The sequence below is a fragment of the Hydra viridissima genome, unplaced genomic scaffold (genome assembly GCF_058129835.1).
Source record: "Hydra viridissima isolate aposymbiotic clone 2 unplaced genomic scaffold, HvirCarnegie_v1 scaffold_23, whole genome shotgun sequence".
Lineage (NCBI taxonomy): Eukaryota > Metazoa > Cnidaria > Hydrozoa > Anthoathecata > Hydridae > Hydra > Hydra viridissima.
The window spans coordinates 261,245-277,947 of NW_028324322.1; the positions used below are offsets into that span (position 1 = coordinate 261,245).

The 16,703-nt window shown below is 32.0% G+C and overlaps 1 protein-coding gene and 2 pseudogenes across 3 annotated transcripts; 2 read left to right on the forward strand and 1 right to left on the reverse strand.

Moving 5' to 3' along the window:
- The first annotated feature begins 345 nt into the window (after positions 1 to 345).
- On the forward strand, positions 346 to 1,053 carry LOC149876245 (uncharacterized). The gene has a single exon (XM_090075656.1). The coding sequence runs from the start codon at positions 346 to 348 to the stop codon at positions 1,051 to 1,053; it is 708 nt and encodes a 235-aa protein (XP_089931782.1).
- A 2,762-nt stretch (positions 1,054 to 3,815) lies between these two features.
- On the forward strand, positions 3,816 to 6,065 carry LOC149876246 (uncharacterized; annotated as a pseudogene). Its single transcript, XR_016448849.1, has 2 exons — positions 3,816 to 4,145; positions 4,598 to 6,065. The product of XR_016448849.1 is annotated as an uncharacterized LOC149876246 (transcript).
- Positions 6,066 to 9,976: 3,911 nt separating this feature from the next.
- On the reverse strand, positions 9,977 to 12,440 carry LOC149876247 (uncharacterized; annotated as a pseudogene). Its single transcript, XR_016448832.1, has one exon. The product of XR_016448832.1 is annotated as an uncharacterized LOC149876247 (transcript).
- Positions 12,441 to 16,703: the final 4,263 nt, after the last annotated feature.

Consider the following 16,703-nt stretch of genomic DNA (forward strand, 5'->3'; position numbering starts at 1 on the left):
AATTTGTTAAGTTTTCGAATGCGTGATGATATTTTTTTTCTTTTTTTGAAAAATGGACATAAAACTCTCGGAAATTAAATTTGATACTAATGAGCTTATTAAGTATACTGGTAGAACTTTTTACGGTGGTCAAGAATCTTTTTTCAAAATTAAATTTGTTATTCAGGGAAAAAAGTTATGAGATAAAAACGAAAACGGACACATGTGGGGTTGAATGAAATACGCTAATTGCTCACTTGTTAGATGCGGCTTTTATTAATTAAATCTCAAGTGACCAATCAATGTCTATGATTTTTTTGTATAAATTTTAAATAAAGTCGTGTTAAACCTATTCTAATATAAAATATGCCTCGAAACAAGTTGCTCTCAAAGAAAAAAGAAAAACCATACACCGATGAGCAAGTCGCTCTTGCAGTGGCCAAAGTACAAAGCGGTGAATTTTCACCTAACAAAACTGCTCAATCATTCAGCATACCAGTAGCAACTCTTCACAGGCGTGTCCACGGCATAGGTGAAACAATTGGGAGTGGTTCAAACACGAGATTGTCGCAACAACTTGAATCAACTTTGGTAAATATCCTAATCAAATTATCCGATTGGGGCTTTGGTAGAACTTACAATGACGTCATCACACTAGTTACCGACTGTTTGCAACGCCAAAGTCAATCTCATTTGTTTCCTAATGGTACACCAGGGAGAGATTGGTATAAGCTTTTCATAAACCGGTGGAGTCATAAGTTAAGCATCAGGGCCATAAGCAATATTTCATCACTCAGAGCCGCTTCTTGCACACAAGAAATAGTTGCAAAGTATTTCAACACACTGCAAAAAGAATTCAACGAAGCAGGAATCAATGAAATTACTTCATGTCATTTGTGGAACTTTGATGAAATCGGATTTTCTGGTGATCAAGGCAAGCACCATATAGTTTGCCGGCGTGGTACAAAACGACCATTAAAATTGGTTGGCAACAATGAAAAAACCCATAATACAGTTGGAAATTGCATCAATGCTGCTGATAATCGTCTTGCTCCATATATTATTTTTAAATAAAAAAAACGCCTATACAGAAGTTGGTGCTTAAGCGGTCCAGACGATGCCGTTTACGCCATATCTCCATCCGGATGGATGGAAGATAAGCAATTTTTGAATTGGCTCACTGGCGTGTATGTTCCTGCCATTAAAAAAATTCCAGGTATTTAGTTTAATCTTTACTTAAATCAAATAATTATTTAATTAGATAAATCTTATTATGGTTATCAAATTATAGGCATTCATATTTTAGTCGTAGATGGACATGTGACACATGTCACCTATCGGGTCATATTTATTTGTATCAAACAATATCTTGTTAATTTGCTTACCAGCTCATACGTCACATATTCTGCAGCCACTAGATGTCGGTGTTTATTGTCATCTCAAAAGAGTTTGGCGCAAATTACTTCAACAGTTTTATGCAGAGACAAAGTTCAGCAACTTATCAAAAGAATGTTTAGCCAACTGCAACCAAAACTTCTTAGCTCTGGTGAAGTTTTTACACGCACCCAAATAGTTAGTGGATTTCAGAATACTGGCTTGTTTCCACTCAACATCAGTAAAATCGATCAGTCAAAATTTCAAATTGCTAATACGTTTGAAACACCGTCATCTCAACCTGAACCTTCATCATCTCAACCACCAGAATCTATGAAAGTACCACAACCACTACTAGCACCAGGAACTACACCATCTCAGCCACTGCTATCTAAATCTATATCAACAACATCTAGCATCAGCATGTGTTGCATAGCATCAGCTTCAAAGTCACCTCCAAAGACAACTTGCCTGCAAACAACCTTCAATATTCTAATAACTCCGGCTATTCAAAAGGCAGCTGCAAACCAAGTGAAGTGTAAAAAGTGCCGTAAAGTTTTAGGCGAAGCTTCAACAAGTCAATACATGGAATGGTATCAGTTTGAAAATTCGAAATGCAAGGCTTGGCTTCGTCAAACATGCATACCAAAACGATATGTAAAAGGCGCTGAGTTTTATTGCATCAAAAAGTGCCGCACAAATGACAATTCAGCTAAACCTCTAGTACCTCTTTACGATTCACCATCATCTCAAAAATAAAGTTTTTTTTATTTGGTTGTTTTAATTGTTATTATTGGTTGTTTTTTAAATTGTTATTATTGGTTGCTTTTTGTTTTTTTTTTTATTAAGTGTTGTTTTAATTTCACATAAATTTGCGTATTTCATTCTCCCCGAATGTGAGGGTAGAATGAAATAACTTTTTTTTTCAATTAAATAAAGTTTCTTAAAAAACTAAAAACATTTTTTACTTGATTTGTATATATTTAATTACAGCTCAAATTTCTCTACAATTTTAAAAAAAAAAAAAATTAAAAACCTTTTTTCCTTAAAAAAAAATTAATCAAAGTTCTTAACTATTTCATTTGACCCCATTTTACTCTATAGCTATCAATAACTTAAGTTTAGAGGTATTAAAAACAAACCTCATAAATAAAGTTTGTTATGAAAAAAATAATAATGATAAATGGCTACAGTTTAGTAATATCAAGTCTATAACTTTGATAGAGCATAACACATTTTTCACTTTACATTCAGATACTCAAAGTTAATGCCAAGTGATAGTTCTACCAGCTGCTTTCCTGAATCTGTATAATGGTAGGATGTGGCAAATTAAAGCCCACCTTTGAATTGCGTAGCTTATACACATTTTTTTTATTATTAATCTTAAATAAATTTGCTTATTATTTTTATTTATTATATATAAACACAAATATATTATATGGTAGTAATATTAGACTAGTATTACTACCATATAATGTGTGGTTTTGTCATAGTGGAGCAAGTGCAAACATTGCAGTAGCTTCACTAAGACAAAACCACAATATAATAATAATACAATTATTATTACAGGGTTCATGGCAATTTCGAAAATCCATTTTCCCCGAGTTTTCCCTGATAATTCCCTGATTTTCCTATATTTTTAAATAATTTTTCCCTGAGTTCATGCGGTGGAAAGTATATATTTTCCCTGTTTATGTTGAAGGATATATTACTTTTGCAACTGAATCCTTGTTCCCAAAACATATAGTTACTATAGTAATTCATTTATCTAATATAGCTACTATTTATTATAAATCAGCAAAATTTATTACAGATCAGCAAAAGAGACATCCACTTGTTCCTCATCTCTCATCTTCTGCTTCGTACACAACTCATGCCACGTAGGCATCCAAAGGAAAAACTCAATAAATAAAGACATCTTCGATTCTCTTCACATCCTTCTTATCTTCTACTTACAAACAATCGAAGACTAAGTATTACTTCGCAACAAAACTGGAAAGAGCACTGTCAACTCAACGCGTTGCTTCTCTGCAACCACTTTGGTTCGCTGCAACCAAATTGTGGCATCGGATATACCATCGTATTTTTCAAAGATGTTCTAATTATTCGCAGATGGCTCCATCACGTGCCCGGTTAGCTTGTAGTTTTTTCTCGCAATCAACAAGTCACTAAATAGCAATAATTTTCTCTCCTAACTAACTGTCCTTTTTTACAAATTCTCTCCTTTATATATACCCCATGCTTTTCCCAAAATAGCCTTCCACAAACCGTCATAAATCACCACAAACACATATTTACAATTATTGGTAAAAACTATTAAAGCTATTAAATCCCTAACGTCATCAAATGTTCTAGAACTTTCCGGAATAGACCAATTTCAAGTGACTTATAAGCAAAATGTTAACAATAAGCGCGCGGATACTGGCAGGCAAAACAAAATTAAAATAGCGGTTAAACTATAGTCAACATTAACTTTTACTCGATAAATATAACTATTTAAAATATTAAAATCAATTATCAATAAATAAAAAATGAATATTTCAAACCCAATTGAAGTAAATCCAGAACATTTTAATGAAAGTGTTTGGAAGAAAGACATTACAAAGTTGCCTGACATTACTTGGAGAGACGTTTTAATTTTTCTCATAGACACTCCTAGTGAGTTTACAAAAGAAAATACCAAAGCATATAAATCATTGGAGGCATATAAAACATATTTTTTGTGTGGCCATGTGCAGGATTGTTGGTATGCTCCCAGCATCAACGAAGATTATTGTTTTATAAAAACTAAGGTTATATTTTATTTTTTTATTTATTACTTTATTTGAGGCAACAAGTACAAGGTCCATAGTTGAAATAAACATAATCAGTTAATAATTTTGTCTGCATACAAATGTCTGCAATAAATTTACTGCATACACAGCTGTATTTTTATATACATATATCATATGTGTATGTGGGTACATATGTTATATGTTGGTTTTAAACTAATTTGTTTGCTCTTAATTTTAGTATATCAGTAGCAAGCGATTTTTGTTCACTCTCACTATCAAATAACCTAGTTACGCTACAAGGAGTAGGAGAAATTAAATAAACATTTCATTACATCCAACTTTTTTATAATTCAAAAAATAGTTCTTAAATTTTGAGAACTACATTTTAGAGTATAGCAAAATTGATAAAATTTGATTATATAGAAATAACTTTTCATATTTTACTGCAAATAGGTGTTATCTTTATTTAGGTTCTTCCAAGCCAGCGAGTCAGCATAAAAAGTTCCATGTATGATGTATGGGTTTGTCTTCACAAAGATGGGTGGGTTAAAAAAAGCAGCTGCACTTGTCCAGTGGGACTAGGTTCAGCTTGCTCACATATTGCAGCTCTACTTTTTAAACTTGAGGCTGCTGTGCACCACCGTTTAAATAGAGAAGATGCGCCAACAAGTCAGCTTTGTTCATGGAATGCCTCAAAGCGCAGTGTTAATGCAGCACCATTAAGTGCTATGATTTTTAGCAAAAATAAAAAAAAGAGGACAGTTTCCCTCATTTAATGATTTTGCATTAAAAAAAAAACGAAAAGTATAAGAGCATCAACTATGTTTAAATTAAATGGGAATTATTCATATATTGACCCATCATTTTGCATATCAGTCAGCGACTTTAACACTTTACGCCAATCCAATCCTAAATCTGTTATATTTACCAGCTTAGATAGTAATAGCCATCATAAATCAAGTGATACTGAGTCAGGTTCTGAAGATGAGATAAGTTGTTTACCAGAACCTATAACTAGCTTGTTTGATCCTACTTGCAAAGATCTATCTCAGTTTAAAACACTCTAAACAACTTTATGATGACTTTAGTCAAACTTATTTTGAAAAACAATACGATCAACTTGCCAAAGTAACATATCAACAAAATCTATCATCAGCTTGGCAGGTTCATCGGGCAGGAAGAATTACAGCTTCAATATGTTTTAATGTATTTCACACAAATAAATTTGTTTTCAGTGAATCTCTTATCCAAGAAATCATGCAATATAAAAAAGATTTTTATAGCAAATTTACACAATACGGTAAGAAAATGGAAAATCGTGCCAAAAATACATTTTATGAGGTCCAGTTAAAGAAGCACAGCAATTTTTCGTTTATTAACTCTGGTTTTTATGTTATGGCTGATATGCCTTTTTTGGGAGCTTCTCCTGATGGAATATTTACCTGTTCTTGTCATGGAAAGGGTGTTTTTGAGATTAAATGCCCATATAATTATAAAAATGGTTTTATTAACTGGCAAAGTGATGAAAAATTTTCCCTTAATAGTAATGGTCTAAAATCAAATCACCCTTATCTTTTCCAGATGCAATTACAAATGTTCGTTTGCAAAGTTACCTTTGGTGAGTTTTTTATGTGGTCCCCAGTTGAGCAAAACAATTATTTACAGTGTACTGTACAGCGTGGTAATGATTTTCTTAAAGTAGTTGTTAATGTTTTGGATAAATATTTCTTCAATGTTATTTTACCAGAAATTGTCAGCAGAAAAAGAGACGAAGGCTTTCAACATAGAAAACAGTATTGTTTTTGCATGAAACCTGAATTTGGTCTCATGATTTCATGCAGTAATGCAAGTTGTTCCAAAAAACGGTTTCATTACTCATGTGTATATATTACAAGGAAACCAAGAGATTCCTGGTTCTGTCCTCAATGCAGGAGTTAATTACTATATTTTTTTTTATTAAAAGTACCATTTAGTAATAACTAATATTTATGTTATGATAATGTATTCATATATTTTTATTAAATATAGTAATATAACACAATAGAAGAATGCAATATTTAAATAAAATAAGCTATTTATTACAAACAGCATGCATCTTTTGATTCTTAATTACCCACTGCAAAATGCCTAAGGCTTGTAACATATTTGCAAGGTAAACAGCTCTACAACATTATTTGCTGTATGAATCATTAGTTGGGGTCTGTGATGTTAATTTATTTTCAAATTCCACCTGGATTTAATCCAAATGGACCGCAGTTTAGTAATAGAAAGGTTAATCCTAATAAAGTTTTGAAGGTTGCTCCTGGATGGGATAATCAGATATTTGGAGTTAATGAAAAAAATTTTAAAAATCCAGATAGTGCTCGAATTATTGAAAGTGTTGTTACTGGATTAACTGGTGCTTTGAATCCTAAAACTGTATTAAACGTTGGAAATACAATTAAAAATGTTGCTTCAAATGTTAAATTACCTTCTTTTAGTGATGGTAGACGTATTTTAAAAGATTTATTGTTGCCTAAAAATGAAATGGGTTCTTATGAGCGTATCGCTTTAAAGGAACTTGGTAAACGTAGACCTACTAATGTTTTGGAAGATATGTTATATGGCGAGTCAGATTGGAGTGGTTCTTCTTCAAGTTTTAGTTCTATTAGTTCTAACTATTCTGGTTCTTCTAATTTTTCTCGTATTTCTAATGGTAGTAATTTATGGAATTTTCATTCAGATTATCAACCGGTGCCAACTACTGATATACCAGATTATTTGAGATTAAAAAGAGTGAAGTATGAGCCTTTGTTTAAGCCTAATGACGTTCCTTTGTTGAAAGGGGGTAGTGTTATTAAAAAGGTTGGTCGGTATGAGTTAATGGCACCGAAAGAAATTCCTATGTTCATTAATCACTTACCTAATATGGGTGTTAAAAGGCATGATGGGAATAATTTACCTATAAATTCAAGTGCTGATGTTTTTGATGTCTTTTCAAATGGTTTTGAAGATAGAAAGAAAGTACTTTCAGAGAATAAGAAGAAACTTCGTTCATCCAAGCGGAAGAAAAGGTTGGTCTCATCGAGGTTTTCATTCAACTAATGGCGGAGCAACCACCCAATCGGGAGCCATCCGCGTCACCAGATTTCGTTATAGAAAGAGGGTTTGATCCTTCTCATGGATATTATGATGAATTTACTATTGAGAAGAGTTTATATTTTTATTGTAGTGTAACGTCTGGTAGTGTGAATGATATATATTATTTTCCTGTTTCTTATCCTAATTTATGGGCAGATATTGATCAATATTTTCCTCTTGCTGATGGTATATTTTATGTTGATAAAAAAGTTTCCTGTGAGGTGTTGGATGTTCGTGTAGAGAATCAATTGAAAACTTCGCAAAATACTGTTGTTCCTTTGGAGATGTCAAATATTGGTATTCGTTTTTTTGATGTTGAAGGTGATCAAATGATTACAGATAATATATATCCTTTGTTTGATGTTGCTGATTGGAAGAAAATTCAAGATATGAAACTGAAGAGTAACGATAAGAAGCCTTCTGTATTGCCTACTTTAAAGTTATATGAGGATTCTATTTTTTTTTATGATAAAGATGGTAAACCTGTTAATACTAGATTTTCAAATGTTATTAGTACTAAAGATCCTCGTTTTAAGGAAAGAAACAATGTTGCTGAAAAGGTTATTTATTATTCTGAATGGATTAATGACATTGGTTTAAGGAAGCCTATTAAGTTGTTATTTAATGATCCGAATTCTGTTCGTAGGTTTAAATTTGTTAATACTCAGGGTAATTCTTGTGGTCAATTTTTGCAGTCTGATCAGACTTTGGCAATTCAGAAGAAAGAAGGTTTTTTCGATCAAAGTTGGAATGTTTTAAATACTTATCCTGTTGATTATAGATTTGGTCATATTGAAATGCCGCATCATGGTTTAAAGAATTTATTAGCTCGTAGTATTATTAGTGTTAATGACGATAAACGCAAAGATATTCAGTATCCGGTTGGTTTACATAGATGTTATTGGCAGGATAATGGGGAAAAGGAATATCCCGCTGGTAACTTGGATTGTGTTTTTGCTGCTATAACTCCTTATTGTACTGATTCTAAAGAGCCATTTGGTAACGAGCAATGTTTTGATACGTTTCTTCAATCTTATTCTGAATTTGATAGGACTGCTGTGTTATGGAAAAATAGACAGAATTATGATTGCATTGCTGGAGATACTTTTGTTGAGAGTACTTATAATACCTATTGGAATAATTTGCCTAATATTATGCCTTTTTCTGGTAACAAAAATTGCAAAATGTTAATGTTTTGTGTTGATCCTGCGTATAGTGAAGGTGAAATATTGCCTACTACTGTTAGAGGTCGTATTCGATTAACTCATACTGTTCAAGTTTATAAACGTGAGTGGGTGTTTGATAGAATGAAGTTAAATCCTCCTGATCCTAATTATACTAGAGCGAAACAAGTTCAATGTAAATTTGGTTCAGATTCTACTTTTATTACTACTACTATGCCTTCACCTTTTATTAAGGGAAATCCTCAGTTGACTTTTTTGAATTGTTATCAGAAAGTTTTTTTACCTGCTTTTACTACGATGTTTATTGGAGTTGTTAATGATGATGAGGGTGATGAAGAGCCATTAAATAAACGTTTGAAAGTTTAAAATTGTATTTCATTTATATGTTTATCAAATACATTTGTATCTACATTTTTTGTTTCTTTTCGTGCTTTTGATAATATAAATAAAAGTTCAGGGTTAAGCTTAGCATACTCTGATAACTCCTCCTCTTTTATCCAATCGAACAATGGTTTCCCTAAGAAGAGTATGACACAGCGATTTTCAAAGGCTTTATACTCATTGGCATGCCATTTTAGTATATCCTCTTTGTTATCGCTGTTCATCGTTATCATTACTGGATGTGGATCAACAGGTAGTGGGTCCTTGTATTTAATGTCCGTTGTTAGGGTGGGCGCTCCTTCTAACAATTGTTTCATTAATTGCACAACTCCAGCATGTTCGAATATAAACTCGTCACATCTGTAAACTATGCAATTAACTAATGATTGTAAAAGGAATGGCGATGGGTTTGTGCTCATTGGACAGTTCCAGTAACCTAGTCATGTGGAAGGAATCCGCCATATAATAGGTTAGCAAAAAACGATTTTCCACCATCTGATGTTCCACATAAGATTAACCCTTTTTTTTTTAAATTTTCGTTAAATAAAAATCGTGCAAGTAAGGTTATAAGTCTATTTACACTTAACATATTTTGTTGTGCTATATTGCGCAAAATATATATGACTGCGCCTAGTCTGCTTCTGTCAGTGCATTCTACTATTCTTGTTAATATTACATTACTATCTCCATATTGTAAATAATTTTGTCTGAATATAGTTTTTTTTGATGATTCTAAGTCTCCTGTCATCATTCTTTCTAGGAGTCTTAGGTTTTGACATTCTTTTAATTTTAAGTCGTACTGTCGACTATTCATAATTTTGTTTGTGACTAAGTAGTCTATGAATAGTTCTCTAGTTTGACTTTTTTTTGATTTTCGTTCTGTTTTTATTGTGTTTGCGTTATTTACATTACATTCTATGATACAATTTTTGTTGATATGTTTAAACAATTTTATCAAAATATTTAAGCACGTTAGCGAAGTAATTACGGTCTTTAACGTGCTTAATTTCAATAGTGGTGTTGCAGCTTGTGCAATTGCCATCCCCGCCGGCCGCTTCACTATGAGATCTCATAGAATAGCGGCCGGCGGGGATGGTCGGATGGGTGGTCGGTGAGTAATTTGTAAAGGTTTCGTAATATAAGCTAACAAGGAAAAAACCGGTTTTCAACCAATAGAAAAAAAAGATTAATATAATCCACTATATAAAACGAAATGTTTATTAAATTTATTTCATTTATAGCAAACTTACAAAACAGAAAGCATCTAAAAGCTCTAACAGTTTATCTAAAATGGTAAACACCAAATTAGTTATACGAAAAGCAGAAATGCCAATTGAAGTAATTAGAGCAAGGGAAAAAAAGATCAAACTATTAAAAAGACAACTGGAGAACTGTAATAATCAGATGGAAGCCCACGAAACACTAATGGAACTCAGCTATACAACATTAAACGCAAAAGAAGCAAACGATTATGCAAAACAGGCTGGCGAACTAAAACCGATGGTTTCAAATGAACTTGGAATCACAGAAAGTCAGCTAGAAGAATTACTAGCTGACGATATGCATCAATGTGGCAGCAAAGACGCACAAAACGAACCGATAAAAAAACAAAGCAAAATAATAGAAATATCTGACGACGAAGAAATACCACAACACCAGGAAATTGAACCAGAATACGAACACATTAATGAAAATGAAATATCAAAATCAAATGAGTTACAAAAAATAATGGACACACCGATAATGGAACTAGATAAAACAGTAAGTGTTTATAAATAAAAATATTAATTAATTAAAATTACTAAAGAACAAAATAAATACTTTGTATAGGAATTATTTATTTTTAATTCAGATTTGTCAAAGGGATTTGATATTCTGCACATCATCACAACAGGAAAACCAAACGAAGCAATATGGTTTGATCACACCACCTCTACGGTCTGCTGCATACCAATACGACAAAAAACCCATCAAAAATGCGAATACGCTGATGGAAGGTCGTCACGATTTGATGGGAAAGAACACACTCATGTCCTGGTTGGGATACAAGTTCTCACACCAAAGGACAGATCGTTCGATAACATGTCACTCAGCGTCAGACGTAGATTTTTCAAATCTAGAAGATTTGGATGTCGAGGATGCAATGACATCCACAACCGAAGGTTCCTTAGGCTTTATATAGATAAAATAAAACAACCCTTAGTTATATATAAATATAGTTTATGTAAATATTCTTAAGCAAAATGTAAATAGATTTATCAATAAAATTGATAAAGACAGAAAGATGTGGTTTATTAGGTTGTTTTTTTTATCTAATTTAGATTTCATACAATTCTGCAAAATATCATTGTATCACTTTATAATGCCTTTGTTTAAATTCACAAGGGCCGCTATTACAACCATTATATCCTCTAACAGATCAACTTGTCTGATTGGCACAGTGGTTTGTAAAATTCTAAATTGTTTGACTCTGCCAATAATGCGTTCAACATGTATTCTGACATTTGACAGTTGCCTTGAAGTTCCAACTTCTTGCGGACTAAATTGTGGTTTTCCTTTTAAAAATGCTGGAATGTTAAGGTTTGCTCCTTTCTCTGCAAGCTCATCTATAATGAGGAATCCCCAATCTGCTAAAATGCAATCTCCGAAATTTATATATTTGAAAAAGCCAGATTGATTTGTTAGCTTCTTGTCCGAAACTCGACCTCCCCAACCACCAGACAAAAAAGTAATTGCACCTGTTGGACTGATACCGATTAAGTATTTTACTGTATTGTGGTGTTTATAATTTGACCATGATTGAGCACGGGTTGTTAGATTTGATGGTCTTTCAATAAAAATCTCATAGCAGTCAATTATGCATACACAGTTTCTAAACTTCTTCATAAAACACTCTGGCAGGTTACTTCTTATTACACATTTACTAGGCCATTTTATTAAGGGTTGTAAGCAAATGGCTAGTGCTGGTAACCAATTTCTCAAAATTCTGGATATTACACTTTCACAGAAACTAAAACGAAATGCAATATCTTTATTTAACAACCCAAGTCGCAACTTTATAAGTATAACTTTCTTTTAATAAACGAGATGAACAAAGCTTTATATCATTTGTCCTTGTTAATAAGGAAAGAATCCATACAAATGTTGCCATATTTGGTAGCCCTGTAAAAAAATTTAAATGAGCATTGTTTTCTTTGATTTTTTCAATGCTGAAAATCAAATCCCTTTTTTTAAGTTCTTCATTTTCTTTTCTTAAAATATAAATTTACATGTTCCTATCACGTAATTCCATGAGTAATTTTTGATTTTCCTCTTTTAACAACTTTTCCATGCTCAAATCACATTGGATACCAACACTTTTAAATAACACAGATTCTTCTGTGCTATTTCCAGAAAACTCCTCGTTTTCAGAAAACATAGATTCTTCAATAGCAATATTTTTTATATAGCATTCTTCAGTTTCAACATATGCTGATTGTTCATTTAAAATATTATCTCCTGAAAATGATTTTAGTTTCTTTTCTCTTGATTGGTATCTTTGATATCGCTGCAATCGTTTATGACCTAAACTATTGGGTTTGTACATAAAAACTGAAGGTACATAATCTGGATGATTAAGTTCATCAGATCATTTCATTGTAACATAATAATGTTCATTTTATATTATTTACCTATAAATAATATAAAATGAACATTATTATGTTACAATGAAATAGCTGAGAGAACACATGATTACAAAAAGCTGTATAATGCAAACTAAAGTTGAACTAGTGATCACTATAAATACTGTGACTGTATACCTCAAACATTTTTAATAATACTATTTGTGTTAATTTTACCACTGCACTCACACTTAGATAAAAATATAAAATATTATGTTGAATAAAAATGAACAAATCGGAGCTAAAAATGACCTGAAACAAAGTGTTTGCTGCATACACGAGCATTTTTTATCATTTTATCAGGCCAGTTTTCTCTATGAAGAGCATTCAGCCAAAGTTGTCGTCTGTTAAATTCTTTTGTGGAATGACCATTTGGAATGCGGTAAAAACTTAAAAACTTTGTAAAATTTCTTCTATTTGTACATCCCACTACACAGCAACTATTAGGCATTTTTTTAAAAATAACTTACAAACGTATCTAGAACTGTAATTTTAGGTGAAATAATAATAAAATGCAAGTTTCCTAAATGTTTATTGCAGAATGTTTAAGTTTTTTGCCTGCCAGTTTAGTGCGCATGTCCACGGGATTGAATATTTTGTAAACATTTGAAATTGGTCTATTACAAGACGAAAACTATTTTAGATTGCAACTCCCTAAAGGTTTTTTTTTTTTTTATTCTTTATACGTCAATAAGTTTTGATTAATTAAAAGTTATTCAAGCAAAACTTAGCAAAATTTGCTTTGCATTTCAAAATGGCTAAAAGTTCTAAACAGAGAGTTAAAACTTATCAAGCTGCTTATGGCCAGCGTGATTCCGAACGGAAAAAATATATGAATGCTGATCACCAAAGAGCTCATCGTCAACAAATAAAACAAGATCCGGAAAAAAAAAATGAAAGAAAGAGAAAAAATAAAGGTAAGAGTCCGAAAGTATCGAATCGAAAAGAAAGATTCAGCAAAAACAGTTAATTTTTCAACCATTATGAGTGTTCAAACAAAAGGGAAATTGCTCAAGAAAGTCCAAAAATCATTGCCCAAAGATCCCGCACAACGTTACGAAGTCCTAGCCACATTGCTGAATGGATCATTCAACAAAGAAACTACTCTTCCATTAAATAGCGTGAATAATCCAGCTTTAACTGAAGTAGAAATTAAAGTAAAAAGGTTCTACTGCGAAGATGATATTAGGCGACTGTCTCCAAATGTTAAGGACTTTGTATCAGTAATTGAAAATGGAAAGAAGGTTAAGATCCAAGTTCATCACCTTGTTTTAACCATGAAAGAAGCGTACCAGCTTTTTAAACATGATTACTTAGATATCAAGATTGGATTAAGCAGGTTCTGTGAACTACGACCAGTAAACATTCGATCTATCGCAAATTTGCCTCATAATGTATGCGTTTGTACTTACCACGAAAATATGCGATTTGCTTTCGATTCCTTGGTGAAAGTTGATCGTTTACTGCTGTCTAACATTAAAATTGGGAAAGATGTCTCAAAAATTTGTTTGTAAGGACTCATTAAATGATTGTTTCTACAACAAATGCAACAAATGCAAAGATCTAAAGTTTTTCCGGCAATTTCTGGCCACCATTGAACCCCTTAACTTTGAAACAAGTTCGGACCAATGGCAGAAACCAAATGAAAAGCGTTACGCTGTAATCGAAAAAGTTAAAAAGTTTGGAAGTGGTAAAGAATTGATTGCTCACATTATGAGTATGAGAGAAAAATTCACAACTCATGCCATTATCAAGGGTAACCAATCTAAATATTTTAAGCTAAGCATTGCTAAATCCATGAATCCATCATTGAATGTTGCTACTATTCAGGTTGACTATGCAGAAAATTTTAAGTGTTTTAGTCAGTATGAGCCTCAAGCAGCACACTATGGCCAAAATCAAATTTCTTTTTTAACTGCAGCTATCTAGCAAAAAATTCTTAAAACTTTCACCATTGCATCTGATTCTCTGAATCACACAAAGACCTCTTTAATTGCAAATTTGGATAAGTTATTGTAGTTTATTTCATTTAATACCCAAGAAATTCACGTTTTTAGCGATAATGCTACATCGCAGTTTAAAAATAAAGTCATGATGAGCGCAATAATGCACTTTGAAAAGAAATTTAACAGAATAATATTTTGGCATTTTTTTGCAGCAATGCACGGCAAAGGAGTTGTCGATGGCGTTGGGGCTACTGTAAAGCGTTTAGCAACCAACAGAATAAAGTCTGGAAAAATTGAAATCCAATCAGCTAATGATTTTGTGAATGCTATTCAAGACATAAATGTCAAAGTTCTATATTTGTCAGAGGAAGAAAAGTCAGCGCGCAATTGTGCAATCAAAATCTCTAATTATCCAGCAAGCCAAAAAAGTGAAAGATATCTCTAAATCCTATTACGTTTATGTCGGTAAGAGCCAGATCATAACGGAAAAAACTTCACCGTGACGTATTTAGTATTTAAAACAAATAAAAGGATATAACCATTTTTATTTTAAATTATATTCTTATTCACTTTATATTTTTGTTTTCCAAAAAAACAAATGGTTTGTAAATGGAATTAAGGGGGCGTCCATAAAGTATGTCACCCAATATTTGTCAATTTTAACCTCTGCCTCCTGTCACAACCGATTAGATATACATGCACCCCTCTCACATTAAAAGTATGTCGCATATTTCAGCACCCCCCCAAAAAAAATAACACAAAACAACCAACAGCAAACAAACCTTTTTTCACGTTCTTGAAACTAAATGAAATTAAATATTATGATTCTATCCACTTAGGTGTTTTCAAAATTGTTCGAGCAGTTTTAGCGTCAAAATCTTTTTAAAAGATTTGAATGTACTCTCGCCAGCCGAATAAACAAGAGGGGACGTTTATTAATTTAAAATTTTTTTCCGAATCCTCGAAGCTTATTAGGACACCCCCCCCCCCCGCTTAATAATTTTGAAGCAATATGAAATATTTACTTATTTTTTTACTTTGAGCAAAAATTTCTGTCAAAATTAGATAAAAATATGAACAACCAACCAATTAAAATATTTTAAGCTTTTTAAAACTTTGACCTTCCCGTTTTATTAAACGTTATTAATAAAATTTATTAGATTTTAGAAAAATTTCCGACCCTCCCGTTCATTAAGACCCCCACCCCCTCCCGTTTATTCAACAGGGGAGAGTAAATAGTTAGCAGCATTTTAAAAAACTAAGCCGGCACATAAAAATTATAAGCGTACAAAAATTTTTAAAGTTGTCATACCAAATGTAATTTTTTAAGTTGCTCTTGCGCTTCGGAAAATAAGCGTTAACAATTTAAAAACTTCATAAGTATCAATAAAAAATTCTGTCAGTAGCGAGTCACCAGTTACTGAAAATTACTTTTGTTAATTACTTTGAATGAATGAGTTTTAATAAAACTGCCGTTCTATTGTTACATAACTCTAAAAAATCTATCACGAAATAATAGATATAAAAATTCCACGAAAATAATCGCAAGGTAACGTAAGTGATGTTACATAAGTTAAAAACCTAGTATCAAGAAAATAAGTATATCTTTCTTAGCCGGTCACCTCTGATAATTTTTTTATTATTATTGTAATTAGTATCGAATTCTCAACATCTTGTAAAAATTTCTAACACGATCCGCATTAATGGTTTGCAAATATTCGACCTAAAAGTTGCAACACTCTTTTTACCTTGTTTTCTGCGTAACGTAAGTTAAGTGGCATTTTCGGTAATAAATTCGCCCTCTTCTGGCCAGATTCAAAACTTTTTAGCTTGTTTTATTCTTTAGACTGACAGCTTTAATAAAAATCAGCTAAAAATTTAATTTACAGTTTATATATCCAAATATTTGATAAAGTTATAGCGCGTGTAACGTAAAATAAAAAAAGGTATTGCCCATATATATATATATATATATATATATATATATATATATATATATAATTTTATCTAAGAAATTTTCGCTAGATTATTGATACTAGCATCTTCAGCTTTAATTACAAATTAATAATAAATTAAATTACAATCAAACTTTAACGGTAACGTAACTTTTTAATGGCTTCTTTAAACTTCGCTTTAATTGGGCTTCTTTAATATTACGTAGGCATAAAATAATATGGTGTCCAGAATTTCGTTTTTATATATTGACCGTCATCTAAATTCATACCTCCATTTTTAGGTTCGCATTTGTTGAATTGAATTTCGATTGCCTCTCGAACTTTTCTT